The sequence below is a fragment of the Petaurus breviceps genome, unplaced genomic scaffold (genome assembly GCF_028583685.1).
Source record: "Petaurus breviceps papuanus isolate PSGF00001 unplaced genomic scaffold, PetGlider_PUasm1.0 37, whole genome shotgun sequence".
In the NCBI taxonomy this organism is placed as follows: Eukaryota; Metazoa; Chordata; class Mammalia; order Diprotodontia; family Petauridae; genus Petaurus; species Petaurus breviceps.
This window is the reverse complement of record NW_027186296.1, coordinates 42,923,796-42,943,571: the sequence shown is the minus strand read 5'-3', so window position 1 is coordinate 42,943,571 and position 19,776 is coordinate 42,923,796. Positions and strand designations below refer to the sequence as shown.

The 19,776-nt window shown below is 34.5% G+C and overlaps 1 protein-coding gene across 4 annotated transcripts in view; it reads right to left on the bottom strand.

Annotated features, from left to right (window-relative positions):
• Positions 1-19,776, bottom strand: part of VPS13C (vacuolar protein sorting 13 homolog C) — a 203,366-nt gene that overhangs the window by 75,913 nt on the left and 107,677 nt on the right. For all 4 annotated transcript variants that reach the window (XM_069098385.1, XM_069098386.1, XM_069098383.1 and 1 more), the window contains 9 exons: positions 19,529-19,696; positions 18,287-18,591; positions 16,218-16,365; positions 15,660-15,816; positions 9,857-9,987; positions 8,046-8,215; positions 5,435-5,682; positions 2,379-2,608; positions 1,193-1,285 (listed from right to left, as the gene is read on the bottom strand). In XM_069098385.1, coding sequence (XP_068954486.1) covers positions 1,193-1,285; positions 2,379-2,608; positions 5,435-5,682; positions 8,046-8,215; positions 9,857-9,987; positions 15,660-15,816; positions 16,218-16,365; positions 18,287-18,591; positions 19,529-19,696 — 1,650 coding nt within the window. The remainder of the gene's footprint in view (positions 1-1,192; positions 1,286-2,378; positions 2,609-5,434; positions 5,683-8,045; positions 8,216-9,856; positions 9,988-15,659; positions 15,817-16,217; positions 16,366-18,286; positions 18,592-19,528; positions 19,697-19,776) is intronic.

Sequence of the window (19,776 nt, the reverse complement as noted above, 5' to 3'; positions counted from 1 at the left end):
CCTGACTTTTAAAGTTCAGCTCAAATCCTCCCCCCATAGGAATCTTTCTCATCCTACTACAGCCCATAGAGGGTGACAGCTCCATTCCCCATTCAATCATTTGCCAACTCCATAATATCTCTTTCCATGAACTCCCAGCCCTTAATGTCCCACTGCCCTACTAATGAGACTCATTGTCTCATTCCTGGTGTCCACCTCATAATTAGTAAATTTTTCTTCTCCCAGACTCTCCAGTCCTCCTGCAGTCTACTGCCAAATTAGAGTTATGCTTTAGGAAGATGCATGTTACTCCCTTTTCCAAAATCTTTTAATGTCTCACTATTGCTCACATTAAAGACGCAAACTGTTATTCAAAGTCCTTCACAATATGATCTGCTTTTGCAGTTTTGTCATCCTTACTCCCCTTTTATATATATGTATTGGGCAAACTGGCCTATTCATACATATCAGGGTTTGGTTTTGTTTTTTGAACCCTCTGTGCTTCTCTTCCTCTTTTCCTTCTTTCTCCCACATTTTGTCCATTTAAATCCTATTCAACATTCCAGGTCAAGTTCAAATGAGGCATCCTCTGTGAAGTTTTCTCTTATTTTCCAATCAGATGTGACTCTTCCCTCATTTTTGACATACACTAAAGTGCTTTGAACCTCTTAAAATACTTGTATTCTATTTCATTTTGCACTAGGCCCTGAAAGAGATACAAAAATAAATAAGAAAAAATCCCTGCCCTCCGTGAACTGATAATCCCCTCCTTAACAACTTTGTGGATGCTGGAGCGCAATTATCCATCAGCTCATTTAGAATCATGCTGAAAGATTTTTTAGGATACAAACTATCTCATTCTCACAAAATGGATCAATATCTTTCACAAAGTAAGTATTCAATATACTATTTCTTAATATAGGTAGATTACCACAAATAAATGTATAATCTTACTCCCTACAACCAAAACTACCACCACAAACAAAAAGCTGAAAAGGAACAATTTTCTGAAGAAACTATATTTTAATCTTTTAAGGGAAAAAGAACATAGTATTTTATCATTTGGAACAACAATTTAATTCAATTGGACAGATCTTTATCAGTTCCCTACCTATTAGATTTTGCATCAGATAAAAAACAAAATGTGATCTCTAACATTTAGGAATCTGCAATCTTGTTTGGGAAACAAAACTTAGGTCTCAACAGTACCAACCTTAATTATAAATTCTTCAACTAGAACATCTATATTTTGTTCTCCTGAAATATGCTCACGTTTTTCCATAAGTAAAGAGCAAGGCTGTAAAACCTAAAGTGAAAGAAATGGGAATTCATACTTTAGCAATCATGTAACCAATGCATAGATAAATGTATACATACTGGTATAGTACTTTTCAGAATTCAAGATGTTAAGTAAATATATCATGGCAAGTGACAAAAAACATTTTCTTTCATATTAACTAAAATCTTTTAGGACAAACTTTTTCTCATTTATGGCAAATATGTTAAGATTTCAAATTTTATACCAGAACAGACTTAAAACTCTTCTATTACATTAACTTACACCAAATCCTTAGTCAATGACAGAAGCATGTATCAACCAACTCCCTGTACTCCATCCCCCAAAAACCTGACATTCTCTTCACTGTATAATTTTAATATTTCAAAGGCTTATTAGAGCAGCTAAATAGAACATTTACAGACTATTCAAAAAATATTAATTTAACAGAAAGCTCCCACTGGAATATGTTTATAATTTTTCAAACTCCCCAAGTAATATAGTGAAGACATTAATTCAACCTGATTGTACTATACCACAGGAAAAGTTCAAGAGCTAATAATGTAGCCAGATTAGGAAAAATAGCATAAGCTTTATCTAACAACTTTTACTTATGCTATCAATTCAATGGTTAAAAAGCAATCATTTGCTGCCTCAATAAAATGAAATCATTCCTATTAGAATACTATGTTACCTAAAATACACAGAGTATATAAATTAATAGTCCAGTTTCCTTAAACTAAGCTGAGAATATATTCCTTTCAACAAATCAATCTACACCTCAAAAAATTATTGCAGGTTTAACATCACAATTTTATAATTCTCCTTTCAAATTGTTATATATTAAACAGCCAAGTAACTAGTTGCTGCTCTAGCTAAAGTCATGTTTTCTGCAGGGCTGTAAAATAAACTTTTACTGGAGTATGACATGTTACAAATTATGTCAAGCGCTAGAAAAAAAATATTTTTCCTAGAGCATGAGTTTATACCGTCGAAAAAAATAATGCTGATTTATGTTCAAACTCAATTTCCACTCAACAAAACAATTACTATATGTAATCATTTTAATCACTTATTTCTGCAATTTTCTAACATGAAAATTAGAATCAGAAGTGATTCTTACCGTAGTAACATTTTTTGTGCCTTCTTCTCTGAGAAAAGGGCAGGCCAACACTTTAAGATCTTTTACAGATGCTACCATCTTCTGCTCAAGTTTGGAAGATGACAAAAAAAGGTCACATTTAAAAGATGCTGTCAAAGCAGGGGCATCAGCCTTTGCCAAACTGGCAACAAATACTACTTCTGGATCTGTTATCTTTGCCTTTAAAGTCATATTTGTCCTTTCAGAACTTTCTGACGAAAAAAATAAGAAGAAACAATGCCTAAGACACAAAAAAGTTCATAGAATCTCATAACAATAATGTTGTTACATTAATAGAGTATCATACAGTTAACACCTATTCACAGAATGATTAAGTACACTGAAAAATCTTCCTTTCAAGTTCCTGACATAATTATTGGCATGTTCAAACATTTGGGGATAGAAAAGCAAGGGACACAGAGAAAATCTTTGATTGATGTTATTAGTTGATACTTGTTGCAATGGGAATGCAAATTTGGAAGATCTTCCCTGCCCCTAGGCTAAAATGCACCTGAAGCCTGGGGAGGGAGGCTTGTTTTTCAGTAGATACTTCTTGATTGGCCAGTGAGTCAATAAGGTTGTTACATTCTCTGAGCCAGGAGAAGGCTATATAAGCCCTGATGTGTAGCTTTGTTTTGGGGGCTCACTTTGAGAAGTGTTCTGTGATTTGATCTGTATTCTGGAAAGCCGTTGTCCAGGGCCCCCCAGCTTTGAAAAACCCAGATGCTGATTTGGTATGGATATAAAGGTTGGACAGTTTGGAAATCTGTCTACTTGATCTGTTTAATGTCTTGATAATTCTGTCTGTATATTTTGAAGTTTGGGGTGCTGACCTTTTTCCCCTGAACAAGGTAAACGATATATGTCTGACTGATTAAAGTAAGCTTGTTAACCCATTTTGAGTTGCTTTCCTTTAACAAAGCAGATCCAAGAACCTGTATGGGCAGCCACCCTGAGGACGCTTGGGGTGCTTGCTGCTACACTTGTTTATTTTACTTTTCTGTGGGCTTTTAAGTCTACCATATACAAAATCTGAAATAATTTCATATATATATATATATATATATATATATATGCATATATATATATGAAGTATTTGTATGAAACAAAAGGAATTCTGTTTTCACAGGATTAAAGCTCCTCCCAGCTCTGAGTGATAGCAGCATGTAAATCAGAGGTAATTTGTTCTATCAGAGGGCAGAACCAGGCTTCTGATCAGGTAAAAGATCAGAAGTTTGTACATATGCTTAACAAACAGTTTGAAGGGGACATGAAGTTGGAGGTTCAGGAGGCTGCCTCTAGCCAATGGAGAGCAAGATGAGAAAATTCGAATTGGTAACAGCATAAAAAGACTGGCATTTGTCTGAGCAAGTGTTCTCTCCACTCAGAAGGAACCCATTCACTAGGAGTGCAGAATAATTGGCTAAAATAAAATAAGAACTTTCCTGGCTTCACACACACACACATATGTATAAACACTACAGATGACAGTTTCTAATCTTTAATGTTTTTGTGGCTATTTAAAGAAATGGCTAGGTCAAAAAGTATCACAGCATGGAACAGAAGGAAGACAGTGAAGTCAGAACTCCTGCAACTAAAGCTTCCAAGAAAAATAAGAGCTGGTTACAGGCCACAGAGGACTTTAAGAAGGATTTTGAAAACCAAATAAGAGAATTGGAGGAAAAATTGGGAAGACAAATGAGAACGATGCAAGAAAATTATGAAATGAGAGTCAACAACCTGACTGAAGAAAATACCTTAAAAAATAGACTAACTCAAATGGCATAAGAGGCTCAAAAAGGCAATGAAGAGAAGAATGCTTAAAAAGCTGAATTTTCCAGATGGAAAAAGAATCTCAAAAACTCACTGAAGAGAATCATTCCTTCAGAATTACACTGGAACAAATGGAAGCTAATTACTTTATGAGAAATCAAGATACTATTAAACAGATCCAAACAAATGAAAAAATAGAAGGCAATGTGAAATATCTCATCGGGAAAACCACTGACCTGGAAAATAGATCCAGGAGAGATAATTTTAAAATTATTGGACGACCTGAAAGTCATGATCAAAAAAAGAACCTAGAAATCATCCTTCAAGAAATTCTCAAGGAAAACTGCCCTTATGTTTTAGAACCAGAGGGCAAAATAGAGATTAAAATAATCCACCGATCATCTCCTAAAAAAAGATCCCCAAAAGAAAACGCCTAGGAATATTATAGCCAGGTTCTGGAGTTCTCAGATCAAGGAGAAAATATTACAAGCAGCCAGGAAGGAACAATTTGAATACTGTGGAAACACAATCAGGATAACATAGGATCTGGCAGCTTTTACACTGAGGGATCGAAGGGCTTGGAATATGATATTCCAGAGGTCAAAGGAGCTGGGATTAAAACCAAGAATCACCTACGCAGCAAAACTGAGTATCATGTTTCAGGGGAAAATATGGTCATTCAGTGGAATAGAGGACTTTCAAGCATTCTTGCTGAAAATTCCAGAGTTGAATGGAAAATTTGACATTCAGATAACAAGAAGCAAGAGAAGCATGAGAAGGTAAACAGGGAAAAGAAATCATAAGGAACTGATCAAAGTTAAACTATATACATCCCTACATGGAAAAACAATAATTATAACTTAAGAAATGGCTAGGCCTAGAGAAACAATTTTATCTGGGAAAATCAATTACCTTGTGAGTGACTTTAAAAGTTTGATGAGACATAAAGATTTTTATTTTCTTAACATATAACAAAACTCCAAAACCATTCATGTAGATATCTAGAACAAGAAAGACTTTGGAAATAGCCTAGCCACATTCTCTTATGTTACAGATGAGGAAATTGAGGCCTACTGAGGTGTAAGAGTTGTCAACACAGATCTCCTGAAATCTCATTCCTGTAACTCTTTGCAATATACAGTTCCACTAAGAAGTTTCTAATTGGTAAATCTTTTGGAAATGATATGCTCACATTTTAAAGTCTAATTTGTATGTTCAAAATTTTCCTTTTGTTTCTTTTTCTGACAGAAAAAAGTTCTACCAACCTCTCTCTGGTTTGATTTTAGCTGAAGTAGTTTGCCTTAATGAAATCTGTGTGGTTTTTTCAGTTGTAGCTGTTGAACTTTGGGGAATAGCTTTGATAAAAAAATCTGCCACTGTCATCAGAAATTCCACACTGGCACATACAAACAGCTTGTCAAGAACAGCATCAATTTGACTTCCATCTTTGTCTTGCTTGCAATTAATATCAATCATTGAACTTTTATCTTGACCATTCTTCTTGTCAATCATTCTGAAAAAATATTAAGATGAAATATTTTAGTATATTTCTAAATAACTAGTTTTCCACCTTTCATTCAACTTGTCAAAGTTCGGTTCAGGTGAAATGGACACTAGTTAAATAATAAGCCTACATATGACCTGACAATGAAAACAGTGTGGTCCACGTTATTAAGCAATTATAGACTACTTTAGTTATCTTACTTTAAGGAACAAAACTTTCTTTAAGGTTTTCATCTTGTCACCTTCCTTCACAACCTGAAGGATCAATCAACTTAATTTAGTTCACTTCAACAAATATTTACTAAATGTTTGTTATGGACAACTGGAATAGTGGTAGCCATTACACATTTTGACTAGATAAAAAAGAATGTGTCACCAATAAGATAAGAGCTCATTAGATAGGGTTGCTGGCAAATGTAAATGGCATACCACTTGCAGACTAAAAAGATGATGTTAAAACCTGCTTTTTTTTTTCTTTTTAAAATTATTTAACATAAATAATTCAGTTTAGTGATTTTTCAGTCGAATCTGATTCTTTATGAACCCATTTGGGGTTTTCTTGGCAAAGATACTAGAGTAGTTTGCCCTTTTCTTCTCCAACTCATATTATATATGAGGAAATTAAGGCAAACAGGGTAAAGTGACTTTCCCAGAATTACACAGTCAGGAAGTGTCTGAGGCCAGAGTTGAACTCAGGAAGATGAACATTCCTGACTCCAGGTCAGGCATTCTATCCACTTCACTACTTAGCTGTCCATTATAAACAATAATAAATATCAATATTACTAAATAAATTTACTTTTTTTTTTAAACAATCAGGGTTAAGTAACTTGCTCAAGGTTACATGGCTGGTTATTTCTGGGTGTGGTGCTAAGTATCTGAGCCCAGATTTGATCCCCAGGTCATCCCGACACTGGAGCCAGTGCTCTTAGTCGCTGAGCCACCTCGCCGCCCCTAAGCAATTGGGGTTAAGTAACTTGCTCAAGGTTACACGGCCAGTTATTTCTGGGTGTGGTGCTAAGTATCTGAGCCTGGATTTGATCCCCAGGTCATCCTGACACTGGAGCCAGTGCTCTTACTCGCTGTGCTACCTGGCTGCCCCAATAAATTTACTTTTAAATATAAGTTTTTGATATCTTTTGTTTTCATACTTTCTACATTTTTCTTTGTGTCCTTTCCTGTTCCCTTTCAAAGACATCCATTTCTTATAATACAGAATAAAAAAAAAAGAGGAAGAAAAAGAGTTCAACAAAACTAATTAATATGTCAAAAAAGTCTAATATTATATGCATCAACTGTCCCCTACCCTGGAAAGAAGTGGAGCAAGGTTAAAAGCTGATTCAAAAAGATTGGTCAAATCCAAAGTTATACACATAGAGAGATTACATGTATAGTATATGTTCAGTGAATTTCAAAGTTAAACAGGGTATTTTTAAACTTTTTTCCCCAAATAAATAAAAGTAGGTGCTTCTTAGTTATGATCTGGGCTAAAGCTTAAGAATGGCATTAAAATAAAAGGCTCTTTTAATTTTGCTTAAAATTCTCATTGTTGCTGTAGATTAATGAAAGAAGTTCCAATGACATATAATTCCTATTTGTGGAGACCATAAAGGATGTTTATTTAAAAAAAAAATGTTAAGCAAAGGAAGTACAACGCTTACAATTTTAAGGAAGATGGGACGTGTTTATTGTAAACAATTCAGAGAAACAGTTTATTAGAAGAAGCATCCAGCTTTAAAAGCTAGGAAGGCCTGGGTTCAATTTTGACCTCTAATACATACTGGCTATGTGTTCCTATCAAGTCAATTAACTTTTCAGTGATTGAGGAAATTCTCTGACAACATAAAGTGTAGCAAAATTGACAACTTGCATTGGTAGAATAAGTTTCCTCACCTAGGAGCTTCCTAGACCAATGAAATTATTATTCTAATCCTTAATCCTAGTTTACCAAAGCATGTCCTTCCCCCAAATAATTATTTCAATATTATCTTTACTTTTACTCCAAAGGTTTTAATGTATTTTTTCATTAAAGTTTCCTTTAAAAGAAAATTACCCATTTTGCCAGATCAAATATTTTTTTTGGAGGGGGGAAGGCAAGGTAATTGGGGTTAAGTGACTTGCCCAAGGTCACACAGCTAGTAGTGTCTGATGCTGGTTTTGAACTCGTCCACCTGACTTCAGGGCCAATGCTCTATTCATTGTGCTACCTTGCTGCCCCTATCAGTTCAAATTTTAAAGTTCCATGTATCAGGATTACTACATCATATCTGCCATGGAAAGCATGACTATATGATGCTCTGCCAAATTTTTGTAAATCAAGTATATTTTTCAATTTCAAATAAGCATTTCATCCAAAACATCGCATTAACACACCTTGATGTAGCTTTTTCTACACCTTCTCTGAGATCATCAAGTGTACAAGTCTGAAGTTTAAGGCAGATATTTGATGAACCATCCTTAAACATCTTTCCTGCTGAAGTCATAAGATATAGCCTGAGTTCACCAAGACGTAAATGGTCACTATGAAATGAAAGTGTGGAACCCTGTGGCACATTTTTGAAGAGAAAGATAATAAAACAGTGGTTATTATATAATATCATGGAATCACAGAACTCTATGGCACACTTAATTGGCTTGACAACTCTTGACACAATATCAAACAACGAGTCTTTGCCAGAAGTCACACCTCCTGAAGCACAGTTTCATTTCTGGTCAACATGTGATTACTAACCTCTATGCTTTTGCTCATACTATTCCATATGCCAAGCAAGACGTTCTTCCTCTCGCCTCTCTCTTTTCTCTATCCATTAAATTCCTGTCCATCCTTCAACTGTCAACTTAAATTCCCCTCTTTCATGAGAGCCTACTAAAACTCCCTGGTTCATAATGACCCTGCCTACCTTGGGCCTTTACATACCACTTTGTTGGCAGTACTCTTATCCTTCAGTATTAATACTTATCCATTTATGTGTGAAACTGTCAACAGATTTTCATTTACTTCATTATATTTCTCTATTACATGTAAAAATGTTCTTTTAACTTTTGAAAAAATTCTGAGTTTCAAATTGTCTCCCTCCCTTCCTTCCCTTGCCAAGAAATTTTATTATAGATTATACATGTGCCGTATTGCAAAAGAAACACAAATCAAAAAAAAAAAAGTTTTAAAAAGTATGCTTCAATCTGCATTCAGGTTATGTCAGTTCTTCTTCTGGAAATGGAAAGCATTTTTCATTATAAGTTCTTCAGAATTGTCTTAGATCACTGCATTGATCAGAACAGCTAAGTCATTCATATTTGGTAGTGTAACAATATTGCCATTACTGTATACAGTGCTCTCCTGATTCTTCTCACTTAATTTTGCATCAGTTAATACGAATTTTCTCAAGTTTTTCTGAAAACATCTTGCTCATAATTTCTCATACCATAATATTCCATTACAATCATATACCATGACATGTTCAAGCCATTTCCCAAGTGATAGGCATCTCCCTCAACTTCCAATTCTTAGCAAATACAAAAAAAGGTACAATGAATATTTTTGCACAAATAGGACCTTTTCTTTGGGATACAGATCCAGTAGTGATATTGCTGAGTCAAAGGGTTTGTATGGTTTTATAGCCCTTAGAGCATTGTTCCAAAATGCTCTCCAAAAAGGTTGGATCAGTTAACAAATCTGCCAAGAGTAAGTGCATCAATGTCCCAGTTTTTTAACATCCCTCCCCATATCAGTCATTTTCCTTTCCTCTCATATTAGCTAATCTGATAGGTAGTATCTCAAAGTTATTTTAATTTGCATTTCTCTAATCAACAGTGATCGAGAGTATTTTTATATGACTACAGATAACTTTGATTTCTTCTTTTGAAAACCATCTATTCATAGCCTTTGACCATTTATCAATTAGGGAATGTAAAATTTGACTGTTTCCTATATCTTTGAAAAATGAGGCCTTTATCAAAAACTTGCTATAAAACAGCGGTTTGTTTTCCTTTTAAGTATTCATAATGCTTTTCATTCATTTGTTCAACAAATATGGGAGTGCTTTTTATATATATGGCCCAATTATTCCAACAGTATTTTTGAAATTAATCTTTGGTTTCTACAATGTTAGAATCTATTTAGGAGTATACAGGTATTCTACTTTGTTTAACTTCAGTTCCTACTGTGAAATTTTACTACAGTATACCTGATTTACATCATTGTTGTAGAGGACAAGTGAAAGAGACTCAAAGTGAAAATCAAATTGGAGAGTGACATTTTGATTGTCAGAAGGCTTCAAGTCTGTCATATCTTGTTCAGGAGTATGTGATACCAAACCTGAAAAAAATTATAAAAATAATTTTTTAATTTACAAATACAGGAAAGATTAGAGACTTGACTTTTCATTATTATACTATTTTCCAAAGTTCTGTATATTAAGAGACTTGATGGAAAACAGGATCTTTACCAAATTTACCTAGTATTCATCAAAGCAGCACTGACAAAATCTGTCTCTTGCTATAAAGGGCATATATACAACTTCTGCTGACCTTGACCAATTCTTTTAATATCTTTGTAAAAGCAGTTTCTCCATTTGTAAAATGGGAATTATAATGGCTGCTTTATCTACTTTGTAAGTTATATTTGAAAGTAGAAGGTAGAATTATTTTGAAAGAATTGTTAGTATGCATTTTGTACTGGAACTTTATTTTATATATATATATGAACATATACACAGAGAGAGATAAAGAGAATGTTAAGACTTCAAGAAATTATTTAGTTTATACTCTTACCTTAGGGTGGAACCACAACCAAATCATCAACATATATGTATGTGTGTGTGTATAGACGTATACACACACACACATACATATGTCTGATGTCTGTGTGTATATGTATATATGTATGTGGATATGTGTGCATGTATGTATAGTTACCAAGTATTCTTTTTATTTTTTTTGCTTTTTTTTGGAGGGGGGAAGGCAGGATAATTGGAGCTAGTAAATGTTAAGTGTTTGAGGCCAGATTTGAACTCAGGTCCTCCTGACTCCAGGGCCAATGCTCTATTCACTGAGCCACCTAGTGCCTCAGTTACCAAATATTCTTTCTTGATCTTACCACTAAAACATTTTTGATATCTACTTTTCCCACCACTTCTACCAATATCCCTCTAATACATTATTCATTGCCATCTGCCTAGATTATTGCAATAGCCTCATTATCTTTCTACTCTTCTTCCCAATATCTGTCAAAAGCACTACCATTCTTTCTGTCTTCCAAGTGTGTAATGCTGGCATTTTCCTTAATTCCTTACTCTCCTCCACACCATACATACAATGAGTTGTCAAATCTTGTTGTTCCTACTTCCTCAACATCTCTCATATCTGAACTTTTCTCTCTACTCACACATCCACCATCTTAGTTCAAGTCCTGGATTACTGTAATGGTCTACTGTAACTGGTCTCCCAGCCTCAAATTTCTCCCCAAGCCAGGCAGTCCTCCACACTACTGGCAAAGTGATTTTCTGCAAGTACAAATAGGACCATGGCACTCTCCTATTTCTTAAACCCCATATGGTTTAAACCTATCTTTCTAGGCTCCTTTTAAATTATTTTCATTATATTCATTACATTCATTATTCCCTTCCTAAACTTTGTAATCCAACAAAATTGGCCTTTTCTTTATGTGGCAATTCAGTCCAAATTCAATTCAGCAATTCGGACCGAAATAATGTAATGATCTGCAGTACGGAGGGATTAAATATAAAGAAGACTGAACTGTAACACAACAGAACAAATCATCAAACAAAATCATGGAACTGCTTTCCCTGAAGATCTTTCAAATTTATTAAACTGTTTTCTATGTGCCATGAACCATACAAGCAGTTGGGGAAACAAAAACAAAGAATGAAAACCTACTCAAGTAGCTTAAATTTTAATTGGGAAGAACAGTATATATAACTTTCATAGTGTAAAACTTCTCTAAGACCTTTAAAACCTTTGTAAGTTTATTTAAAATAAATATAAACAGAAAAAATACAAGTGAATACAAAACAGACTAATAGAGCAAGGACTAGCAATTGGAGGAGAGGAGGACAAAAAGGTTTAATGAAGAAAGTGGTACTTAAACTGTAGCATGGAAGAAGAGAGGAATTGTGAGGCAACAGTGAGGAGAGTGAGTCTGAAGCATGGGGGAACATCACTGAAAAGGCACAAAGATAGGAAACAGAATGCCATGCATGAACGTGAATGAACATAAAATGAGTTCTCTTCTGGAGGTGTTGAATTTGAGATATCTGTAGGACTTCTAATTTGAAATGATCAACAGACAATTATTGATGTGGAGCTGTAACTCAGGGAGAGACACCAGGGCTGGACAAAGATTTGGGAGGCATCTGCCTGATGAAGGTACTAAGAGAGTACACAATAAGAAGAGAGTCTACTTAGAAGGTGAGTTATGGAAGGAGGAGGCAAGAAGATGTGTTAAAGCACTAATAGTATCACAAATTAAGAACTGGAGGGGGAGAGGATTCTGGGAAGGTGATAAAATAGGTCAAAAGATTTCAAGCTCTCAAAATTTTCCTCCACAAAAGAGATAAAATAGCACCTCCAGGTGAACATAGAGGTAAAAATCAATAAGAGTAGGGACAAAATAGGCATCCTCCTGGGACAATAAGAGAAGATCTGAAGAAAAATCCCAGGACAAGGTTTCGTCTCTATGAAGAGTAAACACCTTCAGACTAGGGCCCCCTTAAACAACAAGTGGCAAGCCCTGGGGTTAGCTGGGTTGGAAGGCTGCCTATACCCCAGCCACAGAACTTTTACCCCCAGGACAGTAAGGGGAGTTGGGTATCTGAGCAGGCAAAGACCTAGGGAACCTCTGCTAACAAGGAATACCAGACTCAGCTGTGCTGCAGAGACACAGCAGGGGCAAGAAGAAACTGGTACACATCCAATGAGTGCAGAAGCAGTGGGGCAGGGTGCTGCTGGCTGTAGGTATTTACAGGAGGCTGGAGGTCTTGGTTTCAGCTCAAGGTCAGAAGGGAGAACTGAAGGAGGATCTGAGGTGTGAGGCACCATCCCTTATACCCCAGGACTAGAGGTGATAACAAAAAATAAGCTATTAACAAAAAAAAAATGCACAGGGAAAGGAGGAAGAATACAAGCAAAGAGAAAACTACTATAAGAATAAAGAAGACCAGGATTCGTCTTCAGAGGAGGGTACTGAAGCAAAGAAACCTTTTTCTACCCCCAAAGAATAATGTCAAATAGTCACCTGCTCAAGAAGAATTCATTGAAGGACTTTAAAAAGACTTTAAAAATCAAATGAGAGAGTTTGAGGGAAAACTAAAAAGAAAAATCCAAGAAAAACAAGAAGATGATGAAAAAAAGTCAACCGATTAGAGAAGGGAATCCAGAATCTTAAGGAAAAACATGATTCCTTAAAAATAAAAATTGGACAAGGGAAAGTCAGTGAAGTTATAAGAGATCAAGAAAAAATATCTATATAAAGAATGGAAAAAATAGAAGAGAAAGTAAAGCATCTCATAAGAAAAACAACTGATCTAGAGAACAGATCAATTAGGGAAAACATAAGAACAATCAGACTACCTGAAAACTATGGTAAAAAAAAAAAAGAATCTTGATACAATAATATAAGAAATAATTAAAGAAAATTTTCCTAAAGAATTAGAACAAGAGGGAAAATGAGTAATTGAAAAAAATCCACTGATTACCATCTGAAAGAGATCCTATGAGGAAAACTCACAGGAATATTATAGTTAAATTCTGAAACTCCCGGTTGAAGGCCAAAACGAACAACAAGAAAAAACTATTTACATATGGTGGCACCACAATTAGAATCACATAAAACCTAGCAGTGGAGACACTAAAAGTCTTGGAATACTATATATTGAAGAGCAAAAGAACTGAGCTTCTGGCCCAAAATATCACACCCAGCAAAGCTAAGCATAATTCTGAATGGGAAAAAAAAAAACATCATTCAATGAATTGTCAGACATTCAGGACTTTTGTTTAAAAAAAAAAACCTGAACTTAATAGATTTGACATACAAAAGCCAAGAAAAATATAAGGTACATACCAATGACCAAATGACAAGCAACTCAATAAGTACAGACTGTTTACCTTTTATGCAAGTAAAATATAAAACCTGTGTCTAAGATTGTCATTAGTAATTATATAGGTTATAAGATTGGGGCAGACCTGAGTATATGACTTCTAAAAGTAAAACCATTCAAGAACAACTAAAAGAGTAATTAGTTTATACAAATGAGGTGCAAGAGGAAGAACCGATACAGAGGAATTAGATGGAGGAAGAAGACGGTTAGTTCTGGAAACCTACCCTCATCGGGAATAGGTTCAAGAGGGAAAGAGGCACATACATCTACAAGAGTAAAAAAGCCTTCTAAATTTAGAAAGAAATAAAACTCAAAGGGGATATGGAGGAAAAGGATAAAGGAGGGACCTTTAGAGGGAAGAGTGAGGGAATATGTCAAAGAGATGTACAAAAGAGGATTCTGATTTACGGGAAGAGAAGGATAAGGGAGGGGTCATTGTAGGGGAGTAGGTTAAGTAATAGGGGAGCAAGGCAGTGGGTAGAAGAAAAGCAATATGTCAAAGGGGTGTATAAAAGGTTGTTTAGATTTATGGGAATGAGAAAATAAGGGAGGGATTACTGGAGGAGAGGTAGGTTAAGTAATAGGAGGGCAAGGTAGTGGGCATGAGTAAAATAGAGGAGCTAGGAGAGATAGGAAAAAAGAGATACACACAAACATAAAAACGAAGGTTAGGAGTAGAATCTCTTAGGGAATGCATATGTGTGTGTATGTGTGTATGTATGTATGTATGCATATGTACATATTATGTGTATATATCAATACCTACATATAAATATATCCACTCTTAATTGTAGCCTGGGGCAGGAGGAGAGAGGAAGGGGAAAAAAAGAACAAAGTAAAAAGTGTACAGCAGAGAAAAAAATAAAAACCAACAAGGAGGCACATAAAAGATGAACAGCTTGCAACATAATACAGAATATTTAATATATAGGTTTTCGTGAAAAAGAAAGTTATTGCTATATATTCTGAATCCTCTCCAACATTCTGCTGTGCATATGACATAGTTTTTTCTCTTCTTATTTTCTATTTAACATTTAAGTTTATAATAAAAAAAAAAGAGCTAGAGGGTATTTGAGAGGTCACCCAGTGCAACCCCCTAACTTAATAGACAAGGAAACCAAGGGCCACAGAAGTTAAGTGACTTTTCCTGGGACACAAAGTTATTATATGTTAAAGGAAAGATCTGAAGCCAGATCTTGCTGACTCCAAGGCCAATACCCTATCTATAAAAACACCTTGCAAGTAATTATTGAACCATGAAGAAAGAGTTTAACTATACTCTATACAATCTATTAAAAAAAAAACCACATGGGCGGCCAGGTGGCTCAGCGAGTAAGAGCACCGGCTCCAGTGTCAGGATGACCTAGGGTTCAAATCTGGGCTCAGATACTTAGCAACACACCCAGAAATAACTGGCCGTGTAACCTCGAGCAAGTTACTTAACCCCAATTGCTTAAAAAAAAAAAAACCACAAATATAATACATATAAGAAAGATTTCCATCAAACCTGATTAATATAAAAATGTTGCAAGATCAACATAATAAGCACTAATTATCTGGGGAAATGTCTTATTTTTCCCAACAACACTAGACAAATGAAATGTCACTTTCTTATACCATAAGAAATATAGAAATAAAGAAATATCTTAGTCACAAATACTTACATGTTGAATTGGTCAGTTCAACATGTAAGTATTTGTGACTAAGATATTTCTTTATTCTTATATTTGTACAATTTTTTTCTCTTCTTGGTAACCAAGTACATTGCCCTTAAAATAAATCAGAAACTACAAAAACAATGTTATCAAATTTTTTAAAAACAATTTAAAAAATTTTTCCCACATTAACTTTAGCAAAAATCTTTACTTTTTACCTCTCACATGATCAGAACCATCCTGAGATTTCCCCAGTTTCACTTTTGGACCCTCTTGAAGAACTGGTTGTACAGAACTTGACTGTAAAGATCCCTCTCCAAGATTTTCCATTAAAATTTTCATTAGGATGGTTAAATCTTCTTCACTGAGGGCAATCTAAGAATCACCAGCAAGTTATGTGTAAATGATAATTATAATCACAAAATTATAAAATAATAAATCTTTTGTCCACAAAGTTATTAAACAACCAGCTATTTATATATGAAAAAGAGAATAAAGGATCAGCAATAACCAAAGAAGCATTACAAATTATGTTTTCAAGACAATCTAGTAGCATTCAAAGAAGACTTTTTTATTTTTTTTAATCACATATCTAAATATACTGCAATAAGGGAAAATGGGGAAGTATGGAAAAATAACATGCTATCATATACAGTTAACTAATTAAGCCGTTTTCAGACATTACCACTTTGAATGTATGCTACCATGAGAGTTACAAAATGATGAATACAAAACTAGGTATGCTGATTTCTATATTACTTTTCCCCCATACTTGCCTGCATTGGTTTCAGGTTTCCTTTTATTTTCATCCCTGGAATTTGTGTATACCACTCTGCTGCTAAGTTTCGTTGGATGGACCAACACATATTTACTGGTTGTAAAATTTCAATGTCAGGTATTGGAGATCCAGCCTGCAAAATAGTTCTGATAAAAGAACAAAATTTTTAGAAGTATGGGAAACAGCTACATGAAATTGATTATAGTGGATGACAATTTTACTATTATTTGTTCATGAAGAGAGATTAGTATTCGTATTCTTATAGACTACAATACTTATCATCACATAGAAAGAGTTTATGAAAAGTTTTTTTTTTTACTCTACAATTGACCAGCCTTATTTTTCAACAGACAACCACATCAACATTAATTTAGATTCGCCAACAACAAATATCCTATGACATGGGTACTAGATTTTTTATCATTAATGTACAAACATATGACCTGAAAAAGCTAATAGTAAAAGGAAGCAATGTCATGGAAAAGATGCTATCAGTCTAGAAAAATACTGCTGAAACTGAAGGACAGAAAGCTAATCTATAATCTATTCTATGAACAGTATACTAGAAATGTCAAACTAGAAGGAAAATTATATAAAATCTTAAAAGACTTGTCATACACAATAAGTAATGCTACATCACCTGTCTTACTGCTGTTAGCTATGATGCAGCAGTAACAACTGAAACCACATTTTTATTTTAACTTAGTTTCCTCCTTAACCTGATTAACTCCCCAAACAAAAGTGTTCATAATACCATTCCACAGGGCTAACAAACGATTTAATATGTTTTCAGCAATACTTTGGCCATTTCTGGAATATATTCTCAATTTAAAAGGACTGGAAATAAGAAATTAAAACTCTTTTAAGGGACCATCTTAACTCATTGTTGGTTAATATACTATCATCAAAAGCTATCTAAAAAAGCAAAATTAAACTAAGATCAGTTTTCCTTAAGAAAAAGGACTAAAATTGTTGAGACCAATTCTGTGGGGAGTTCAGTGATCCAAAAGGCTAAAATAAGCAAGTATCTTCTGAGCAGAGAACTCATTAATTTTGGTTAGTCACTGTGGAAGAAATATATTTGGGATCAAAGGAAAAATGTTCACATTCTGCTTCTTTATATTTGTTCGGTAAGCAAGTCAATTAACCTAAGTCTCAGTTTCCTCATCTGTACAATGAGAAAGTTTAACTGCATGACCTCTAAGGTCCTTTCCAGTTCTAAACCTACAATCCTATGAACAAATAACTTTGCAGGCACAATCACTGAACCAAGCTTCTCTTTTACATTTCCATAATTATGTGGACAGATGCTGACTGAAAGTTGTCTTCTAATTGACCCAGTATAATGGGCACATATATTATTACTTTTTTTCCATTATTTTTAGTGATTTTTAATAAAGCTGTTACTTTAATGGGCAAGTTTCATACACTGGAAAAACCTGTTTGCAAATTCTAGAAACTTTTCTGAATTGCTGCAGCTTTTTCCACCTTTTATGTTCTTTCACATTCTATTTTGTCCTATATTTATTTGTGATTTTGACCTATTCCTTGCTACAGTGTAGAACAGAAGTGACCCTAAGTTCTCTAAGGCTATGCCAGTAGAGTAGAGCCTACACAAAGGTGGAAAGTAACTAAGAATTCCTTGGTAGACTGTTTATCAGTGGCTACAATATGATGAATTTTTTAGCCACAACAACTCTTTAAGTCATAGAGAGGTTCTGATCTCTCTCAGGGGAAGGAGTATCCAACCAATGAAATCAGAGACCTTGAAGTATTGATGTCTAATTCCTTCTACCATACTGTAAATTCTATGAGTAAAAGAATTATATCTTATGTGTCCTTGTACCTCCTGCAACACATATCAATATACTACATATTTAATGTTTGAAGAATGCAATTAATTTGACAAAATACAATGACGAGGTTATTAAAGCACACCAAATAATTCTGTGGTAAGGCAAAAAAGGATAAATAAATTGCTGCCATATCTTTCCCAAGTAAAATTCTAGATTACATTTCACCAAATTACACATAATTCAATTACATGGGAAAAAATGATATTTATACCTTGATAATTTCAACTGAGTGAGTTGTATATCCATTTTGTCAATGACTGGAGGAAGAGAACATGACTCCACAGGGACCAAGTTAAATTTGTTTTCAACTCTGATTAAACCTAGATCTGCTAAAACAGCATTAGAAGATACTGAAGACTGAGGGATAATAATAACTGGTGCTTTCAGATTGATGTCCATGGAAAGACGGAAACTCTTTTGAGCAAAATCTTTCACACTGGAAGCAGCCTTCTCTGCAGCCTGGGCTGTGGCAGTACTCACGGCCTCTTTAGCTTTTTGGAAATTGTTGAGGAAGCTCTGTTGGAATAGAGTATCATCTCAAGAGGGTGAAAAATAAGCATATTATACAAAAAGTGAAGAAATTAACAATGTGCATAAGATCAAGAACAAATATTAACCACTGAAGAATTCAGTGATTTTTTTTTAAATCAAAACCAAAAAAGGTAGAGAACGGAGAAGGAAATAAAGCCTCCTCAGGAAAAATAGCTCTAGCAGATTTTAACTAATGATTGTTTAAAAAACAGATTTATGGAAGCTGTCCCTCTCCATACTTTAAATTGTTGATGAGGTAGATAACTGATATGCATTGGTCAACTTCACATGAAATTACAAAATCTCCTCGAAAACAGGCTCTGTATCAAAACTAATGCTATATTACCAGTGCCTGGTAAAATGCATCACACAAAGTAGGCATCTAATCAACATATGATGAATTTGAAGTTGTTTTAAGACAGAAAGTAAGGAAATTTTATATGTTCCTTTCCCTTAAATTTCAATGAAAAAAAAAGTTAGTTATCTTTAAGGGGAAAGAAGGTAATTCTTAGAAACTAAACAGACTTCTCCAAAAAGCAATATGGAAAATAAAAAACTTCAGTTCTTATAGAAATTCATGGCCCAAAGTTAGAATGACAGTTCACTAATTCTAATATCTATTACCTGCCAATAACTGCAATATGGCAAGGAAAAGTCTCTTTTTTTTAGATCAGAACTGAGATTTCATAACTATAAGGAATTCCAAATGAGGAAACTCCTTCTACCAGTGTAGAATGGCACAAGCTCTACAATTTATTTTCTTACAGAGATGCTTGGCCGTGATAGTCAGTATGCTTCATAAATGGGACTTGACAATGTTAAATATGGGTCATTTTCGACTACTTAGGTTTCAAACCTGCTCTTAGAAATTGTTGAGGTATCTTCTCCCCCCAAAAAAATTGTGAACTGAAAAAAAACTTACCAGAAGAGACATGAAGAATTTATGAAGATAAACAATTTGGATGCAGCCCACTTTAAGACTTAGTTTACCATCTACCTTAGACATATCAGTATAGGCTTTCCCCTCTGTGGCATCTGGATAAAGAGTCATTTGGAACCTAAATACTTCATCTCCCACTATAGAGACAGCCTGGAAGTATGACATTAATTGTGTTATCATGTCAGTTTAGTCCTGTGAGTTTTATTCCTCTAATAAGAGTATGATTCTTG